This window comes from Vigna umbellata, chromosome 5 (assembly GCF_029865625.1).
Source record: "Vigna umbellata cultivar VRB3 chromosome 5, Vumbellata_1.0, whole genome shotgun sequence".
NCBI classification, from domain to species: domain Eukaryota; kingdom Viridiplantae; phylum Streptophyta; class Magnoliopsida; order Fabales; family Fabaceae; genus Vigna; species Vigna umbellata.
The window spans coordinates 39,413,844-39,422,624 of record NC_142169.1 but is presented as its reverse complement, the minus strand read 5'-3'; the positions used below and the strand labels follow the sequence as shown (position 1 = coordinate 39,422,624).

Below are 8,781 nucleotides of genomic sequence, written 5' to 3'. Positions count from 1 at the left end.
GAAATGCTAGCTATTCTTAGCATGATATTGGGGAATCTAATTGCTATTACCCAAACAAGCATGAAACATATGCTTGCGTATTCGTCCATAGGTCAAATCGGATATGTAATTATTGGAATAATTGTTGGAGACTCCAATGGTGGATATGCAAGCATGATAACTTATATGATGTTCTATATCTCGATGAATCTAGGAACTTTTGCTTGCATTGATCATTTAGTCTACGTACCGAAACTGATAACATTCGAGATTATGCAAGATTATACACGAAAGATCCTTATTTGGCTCTCTCTTTAGCCCTATGTCTCTTATCCTTAGGAGTTCTTCCTCCACTAGCAGGTTTTTTCGGAAAACTTCATTTATTCTGGTGTGGATGGCAGGCAGGCTTATATTTCTTAGTTTCAATAGGACTCCTTACAAGCGTTGTTCTATGATATATAATCAGAACCATATATTTAAAATATAATATATTCTATTGATAGTGTGGAGTAGGATGAAACTAGTTTCGTAATTATTTTTAAAATTTCTGTTTGAAACTGATTCTCTTTCTCTCTTGTACATTCTTTTTCATTGATTTCCCTTCTTTCTTTAATGTTCTCCTGTATTGTATAACTTTTTGGATATGTGGTGATCATGTTGAGGGTAATAGAGCCTTGTGAAACAATAATAGGGGGAACTAAATCATTGGAGGAAAGCTAGAAAACAGAAGACATAATGACAATGGTGTGACCTAAGTAGAGGAGAGACAAATGTTTATGAAAACTGTAAAGGAGCCATCAGAGACCATTACAATAAAGCTATTACTACATAATCCACTATAACTTTTTCTGTCTTACCACATACAAGTTTTTGCATTTTCTGCTTCAATGTAGCATATGCAGGAATGCAATTAAAGAAGATCAGCAGCTGCACTTTAAACACCTTCAAGCACTGTCAACCAACAGCACAAATCCTACAATCATATCATGGCAAATTCAATAGTTTTCTTTCCATCATGAGCCTTGCTGAAGAAATACTTGAAATAATCAGAGTACAAAAGCTGTTTATATTTTGGTTTATCGCCAGTTTCCAACACTTCTGACAAAGGACCAATAACAGCATCAGGTGCTGGGTTGACAAATACTGGAATGGAGATTCTGGTCTTCCTTTTATTTGCAACAACTCTGTGCTCTATGCTTTTGTATCTTTCATTGCTCATTATCTGTAACACATCCCCAATATTGATCACCAATGCTCCCTCAACAGGAGGAACATGGATCCAACTGTCTCCATCACTGCCTCTAACATAAAGCCCTGCAATGTCATCTTGCAGAAGGACAGTGATTGATGATATGTCAGAATGAGGGGCTACACCTGATACAACTTCAGGCTCAGGACATGCTGGGTAGTAATTGAAACCCAATATCATTGTACCCATTAAAGTGTCCTCTCTTGCTTGATCTAACTTCTTCACATTCAATTTCTTAAGAAGCACCTTTAGCAGTTTTCTAATTAAAACTTCACAATGCTTCATATATTCCACTGCCTGATCCCTTCATGAAAGCAGTAAATGAGCCACATACTTATGAGAAAAAACAAGCACTTAGTATCATAATAAAGGATCAATATCCAATTGCACGTCATTTCTCTTCTCTCTTGTGCTCACCAACTCTGAGTTCATGATGGGTTTATATTACTTAAGACACAATGCTTCCAATTAACTAAACCATGTACTTAACCACACCAAATTTATCCCACAGTCAGCAAATAAACTTACAGTCACACTGTAGGTTTGAGACTATTCTTCAATTTTCTGTTATAATACTTTGCTTTCAGTTGCCTACAACATTGTATAAACTAAAGTAAAAGACAATTTTTCTTGTCACCCTGTATTCCTAGTAATATCATTTCATTCCAATGTATGTATTAAGATCAAATGTTATAAAGCTCTCTAATTAAAGCTAAACAATAGTCTTCTCCTTCTAGATGATGCTAGTGACATGAATTATACGACATAGTCGAACTCGGTCAAAGCTCAAATCCCCACAGTACATCTAACAGACCATAAAATTTACACTTAGTGCGGGAGATGCAGTAACCAAATAATTAACAAACCAAGGACAAGGATTGCTAGTAACATACCCATTAACAAATTCTTTATTAAAGTTTGAAGTTTTATTAACTATAAAATCAATAATGCAAAACGTGTTTCGTAGTGTTTTGGTAGCATTTCTCAACAAAATCACAGGTGTTAAGAACTGCCACTTACTTGCATATAGCAGGCCAATGTGCATGGATTTTTTCCTCTGAGGCATACACAAGTTGCAGATAATCTTTCCACTCCAAAACCAACTCAGAATGGGGGCTAAAACTGGTGCCCAATCTGACAACTTCAGGGGGTGAGTTCTCTTTGAAGCTCTTCTTTACCACAGCTGGCAATTCAAAGAATCTGTGCACAGCAGCCTTGAGATCATCAATAACCTTAAAGGGTATCCCATGGTTCACGACTTGGAAGAAACCCCACTCGGTTGCAGCATCAAAAACGGAATTTTGAACACCTGGGTCTTCCCAGTTGGTGAAATCAATGATGGGTATTGATTTTCGAGGGATAATTTTTCTGTGATCTAACCTAGCTTGGAGAGGTTGAATGTATTGGGGAGGAACAGTTGTGAGGTTCAGATCAGCTAGACCCTTTACTCCATTGGCTTGATTCACCACGAAATAAGTGAGATTGGAGAGAGTGGAAGACATGGAAAAGTAGATTAAAGGAAGAGATAATGGTTGGATTTAAGAACACTAGAGAATAAGAGGAAACATTTAAGAGTAAATGCACTCCTTTCAGTTTCCTCGGTGTGTCACTTCATGGATGTACCAAGTTTCTACATCCATAGATTTAGAATCTTTTTATACTTTTGTGATGAAACTTTTTATACAAAATCCACGGCTATAAAGAGTTGGAGTATGGATTCATCACGCGTTTTGTTACATGTCATAAACTAATAGATAAATAAAACTCTAGTCGTCAATACAGTAAAATCTGCATGTTGCACCATATCCTGGTGACATTAGTTGATGAAGATTCAATAATTACTGCCGCAGTCGTTGCATTAATTTCGATATCCATTAAGTTCTAATAGTTAAAAAATATAAAGTTGATATAAGTCAACACAAAAGTTTGATTGGAAGTAAGATATTTGACAACCAACAGATCACATAAAGTTTATGGAGTTGTTTTATTCAGAAAATTCATGATGGAGCCACGTGATTACATTCTACAAGGAGAAAAAGAGAATTATAAGATATGTTAATGATACTTTCACAGATGAAACTTTTTTACGTTGACAATGGATATCAATATCAAGTTCGTCATATATATATATATAGTGATTCGTCTAGAAATGTAGAAAAGAAAAAATAGTTTAATTATGGTATGCCTTAAGAAAAATAATCGTTACATTTGGAATGGAAGAAGCCAAATGATGAACACGACACGGATAGACTTCGACTCGTGTAGTTTTTAAAATATAAGTAAAACATGACGCGGATCTATATATATTAAATAATTATGAATTATTTAATTTAACAATCAATATTTATATACTCAAAATTATTTATAATCAAATATAATAATCTAAACAGACCACCTAATACCAAAATAAATCTAATTTATTTATTTAATATTCAAAAAGTAAAAAAATAATGATATTGTAATATTTGTTTTTTGTTTCTATAATTATAATAGAGACTTATACAATAAAATTACATGTTTATATATTTAAAAAAAATTATATTGTGTAAAACTCCATTAAAATGATATTTTAGAAGTGATGATAGTTTTTGTTTTAATCTATTATGTTATTAACATAATCTATTAGACTGTAATTTTTCTTTTAATCTATTATGTTATTAATATATCCAAAAACTATGATTTTGAACACTTTCTCCACAACTTTAATTGGTCCTTACAATCTTTTAAACACCGAGAAATACCTTAAAACACCACTTTAACCCCAAATTGCTACTCCAAACCCAAAATCACCCCTCTAAGTTACCCCAAAACCAATTATGCACTTTCCACACCCATATGAGTCCACTAACTACATAACCAAGTTTAAAAGCACTTGCTAGCACACCTCAACACCTCATATTACTCTTAGCCCTTCTATTTCAAGTTTTCACCATGTAAAACCTCAAAATTTGACTAAACACACTTAAAAACTCACCCTAAGATGACCCTAACAATTTTACACCAGATTTATCTCATTTGAAAGCCTATACAAGTTGTAATAGATCTAATAACATACCTCTAACTTCCCAAAACAATTTACACTCATTGATTCAAAATCTCACTACTCAAAACCTCTCTTTTACATTAAAAACACTCCAAAATTACCCCAAAGAACTACCTTTTTCTTCCATATCAGATTTCTCTCAAAGAACACTTCTAACAAGTCTCAAATGATCACATAAAAGTACTAAACTAATTACTTCCTTACTCCAACATCTATCTCTCAAATTCACCCATCAACACCTCTATTTTTGGCTTTAAAATCCATGAAATTGACTCTTCTTTACTGCAAACAAATTGAATTCAATTTGAAACCAAAATACAACTTCACCACACAATAATGACAACATACCAAACATCCAAACATCACACAATCATTGTTCATCATTTATACACCAAGAATATTGGTACAAACATAACAATTTCATTTAAATCACATTATCATTCATGGAGTTACTAAATTTATAATGCACACATAATCTTAAGCACAGTCTAGCTTCCCTTACCTCACAAGAAACTATCAACTCTAGAAACGTCTCTCTGATTCCTTGGAATGCAAGAAAATTCTACAAAAACCTACCAAACACCGAATTAAAAACGAAAAGAGTCCTTAGGACCGTAGATTAACCAAGAACAAGTAAAAGAAGCAAGATTACGCATGCAACGACAATCTCTTCTTCTAATTTCTGATTAAGAACAAAAAAGGAAAAATAAGTGAAAACTCACTTGCTCTACGACAAAAATTGATCGGATAGATGTGGAGATAACTCAATTGTGATCTCCTAAGAACTTCCTGATCATCAAACAGATGATCAAGGGATGAGAAATCTTAAAGAGAAGGTAGAAAACTCTTGAAAAGTACTTCCTAGACAGATGATACATTTTAAAATAATGAAACTCGTTTATAACAAAACTATTTATAAATAAACCTTTTAATATTAAAATAACCGAGTTTCACTATTTTTAAACTACCATCACTTCTAAAATACAATTTTTATGGGGTTTTACATTCTCCCCAACAAGAAAAAATTTCGTCCTCAAAAATTCACTTATCAAATAGGAGGAACAACCTACTCTCCTCACATTCTCTATTATAACCACCTATTTGACAAAGATACTACTCCCCAACACTTTATTGACATGAAAAACCTTTCCTTTGTGCTAAAATGCTTTAGTGTTCAATAGTGTAGAATTATTCTATGCCTTTATGCTAAAAAAATAAAGAATTATATGAAAAGCCTCTTCCTTACCAAAATAATTATTCTAAGGAAGAGAAGGAAAGACAATTTGAGCAATCCATGGAAATCTTCGAGGAATTGGAGATTAAAATTTTTGTGCCTAAGACATTGCAACAAGTACCCGGTTATGTTAACTTCTTGAAGAAATTCAACAAAAAGAGAAAAAGTCTAGAGGAAGAAATAATTGAGGTACAGAGCAATTGCAGTGTGATCTTGCAAAAGACACTTCCTCCAAAAGCTAAAGATCTGGGAAGTTTCAATATCCCCTGCACTATTGGGAGTCATGAAAGAGGGAAAGCCTTAATTGATTTAGGGTTCAGTATCAACTTGATGCCCTTATTTGTACTTGAAAAGATTGGTGGTCTTGAAGTCAAGCCTACAAAGAGGAAGCTGATGAAGATAAGTTGGTGTGGAGACAGATAGGAGAACACCAAGATTAAAGTTGGGATTGGGTGATCCAGATTGAGCTTAATGGTGTCAAGCTAGTGATGTTAAAGAAGCGCTTGCTGGGAGGCAACCCAGTTTGTACTTTGTTTTATTTTATTTTTCATTTTATTTTTTCTTTTTAATTTAGTTGTGTGGTTTGGATTTGATTTTGTTTTTGTGTGTTTGAATTTTTTTAGGTTATATGTTGTTTTTGATGGTAGTAATGACAACATCTACTGATGGATGTTGTTGTGATGAGCATGATGAATGAAAAAATCTACTAACGAATGCTGCTATGGAAAAGAACGGTGACTAGACATCTACTAATGTATATTAGGTGATTAGGCATCTACTAATGGATGCCGATAAAGATGAGAAAGATTGGTGTCTACTAAGGGATACCAATGAAGATAAGAAATATTAGCATCTACTGATAGATGCTATGTGATTAGACATCTACTGATGAATGTTATTGACAACATCTACTAATGGATGCTATGATGATGAAGACTGGGTCAAGCTAGTGACGTTAAAGAAGCGCTTACTAGGAGGCAACCCAACTTTCTAAACCTTTCTTTTTATTTTATTGTTTTGTTATTTGCTTTCTTTTTAATTTTCTATTTTGATATTTGTTTTTCTTTTTAATTTTCTATTTTGTTATTTGCTTTCTTTTTAATTTTCTGTTTTGTTATTTGTTTTCATTTTAATTTTCTATTTTGTTATTTGTTTTCCTTTTAATCAATTGTTTTGTTATTGTACTTTGCTTGAATTAACTACACTGCTTTGATTCAACTGTGATATTTTTTGTGATGAGTATTGCTTTGTGATATTTGTTATCAATGAGGAGCATTGGTAAAATTGAAGATAAATGATTTTGATGATGCTGAAAGACGATAGATGGTTAAAGTTGTTTTAAAAGCACTTTGTAGATTATAAATGTATTAGGAAAAGCCTTAAACATGTAATACTTAGAAAAATTCATATTTCTAGAACTGCTACGCATTTAATCGATTATTAAAAGCTATAATCGATTATCCTGAGCCCTTCTGAAAAACCTCGTTGCTTTGAAATAATCGATTATTACTCCAAATAATCGATTATCACTAGTTCTGATGAGAACTGCCAAAGTCTCTGAAATAATCGATTATTCCCCAGGATAATCGATTATTATTTTTTGAAAAACCCTGTAACGGACTCGAATAATCGGTTATCACTAACAATAATCGATTATCTGTTGTAGTTATAATTCATCTCTGCGAACTTAGACCAGTTGGCTATATAGGTTAGTTCCAAAACTCTTAGAACACAACTCTGAGCTTTTGAGAATACAGTGTGATCTGAGGAAGTTCCATAAGCTAGTTCATTGCATTACCTAGTCTCGTGAAAAGGAGAAGCTCGCGCTTTGTGGGTCAAAGGTCGGAGCTATTCTCTTCGAGTTGGCAACGCTACTATTCTTCCAGTTCATTGGTCGAAGGAAGAATTGTTCTACACTGTTCCGGTTCGTCAGTCGAAGGAAAGTGTAGATTGCTTGCTTCCAGTTCGTTGGTCGAAGGAAGGTTTTATCTCTCTGTTTTTATTCACTTTTATTGTAATTTGTTGAAACTGATTTTAGTGAAATCGTTAATCACTTTTTATAGTGATTAACAACTGGACGTAGATTCTTTTGAATCGAACTAGGATAAAAATCCAGTGTGTCAATTTTTTTTTCTCCCTATACTATTTTATGTTTTATGCACATTAACTGTTTGATAAATTTTCTCTAAGAAAATTGTTTTTCCAAAACGGACCATCAAAACTTGATTTGTGACCATAACACGCTTTCCGAATATTTTATTCCGCTGCGCGACTCTATAACGGTATCGATTATTCCGACAATTGGTATCAAAGCCTTCTTTGATATTCTTTCAAAACTTTGCGAAAATGGCCAGTCATCAAAATCTAGTATATGCTGAGGGTACATCCATCAACAGACCACCTTTTTTTACTGGTGATAACTATGCCTTTTGGAAAGTCAGAATGGAAATTTTTATGGGGTCTGTTGACAGAGGCATCTGGGAAGCTGTGCTAAATGGTCTCTATATTCCTAAAAGAACAGTTGATGGTGTAGAAGTAGAAAAACCATACTTTAACTAGACTCCTGAGGAAAATAGAAGAGCCCAATTTGATATTAAGGCTCGTAATATTATTTCATCTACTGTAGTACTTGATGAATTTTATAGAATTTCAATGTGTAAGACAACACAGGAAATGTGGGAGGTCCTCAGAGTCACACATAAGGTATAGACGACGTGAAACGTGCAAGGAAGAATACACTCATCCAGGAGTATGAGATGTTCAAAATGCAACCTGGAGAAACAATTTCTGATGTCCAGAAGTGTTTCACTCACATTGTGAACCACCTAACAGGTTTAGGTAAGACTTTTGACACTGATGAATTGAATGTGAAAATATTGAAATCATTAGACAGGTCTTGGCAACCAAAGGTCTCTGCCATCTCGGAGTCTCAAAACCTCACTCAGATGTCAATGGCGATTCTCTTTGGAATGCTTCGTGAGCATGAGCTTGAGTTGAGAAGATTAACTGCAGAAGAGGATCAAGGCAAAAGAAAGACGCTTGCCTTCAAGTCTGAAATTTCAAAAGGAAAAAGTTCTAAGAGAATTGAGAACGATGATTCCGATGACGATGAGGAAAACATGAGTCTTATGATTAAGAAGTTTGCTAAATTTATGAAAGCAAAGGGAAAAGACAAATACCATGGAGAAAGGAAAGAAAATCAAGGATCTCCATCAAGCATTAAATGTTATGGATGTGGAGAAAGAGGTCATGTGAAGACTGGCTGTCCTAAAAATA

At 33.8% G+C, this 8,781-nt stretch overlaps 2 protein-coding genes across 2 annotated transcripts in view; one reads left to right on the top strand and one right to left on the bottom strand.

Moving 5' to 3' along the window:
• Window positions 1-582, top strand: part of LOC148198328 (NADH-Ubiquinone/plastoquinone (complex I) protein) — a 1,220-nt gene extending 638 nt beyond the window's left edge. The window contains 2 exon segments of the mRNA XM_088115759.1: window positions 1-208; window positions 211-582. The exon segment at window positions 1-208 is cut by the window's left edge and continues 155 nt beyond it. Of these exon segments, the coding sequence (XP_087971885.1) occupies window positions 1-208; window positions 211-434 (432 nt within the window). The 3' untranslated portion in view covers window positions 435-582.
• Window positions 583-726: 144 nt separating this feature from the next.
• LOC124822420 (feruloyl CoA ortho-hydroxylase F6H1-3-like) lies at window positions 727-2,857 on the bottom strand. The gene is made up of 2 exons (XM_047294417.2): window positions 2,249-2,857; window positions 727-1,532 (listed from the first exon to the last, which is right to left on the bottom strand). Exons 1-2 carry the CDS (start codon window positions 2,728-2,730, stop codon window positions 959-961), a joined length of 1,056 nt encoding a protein of 351 aa, XP_047150373.1. The 5' UTR covers window positions 2,731-2,857; the 3' UTR covers window positions 727-958.
• Between the last annotated feature and the right edge of the window lie 5,924 nt (window positions 2,858-8,781).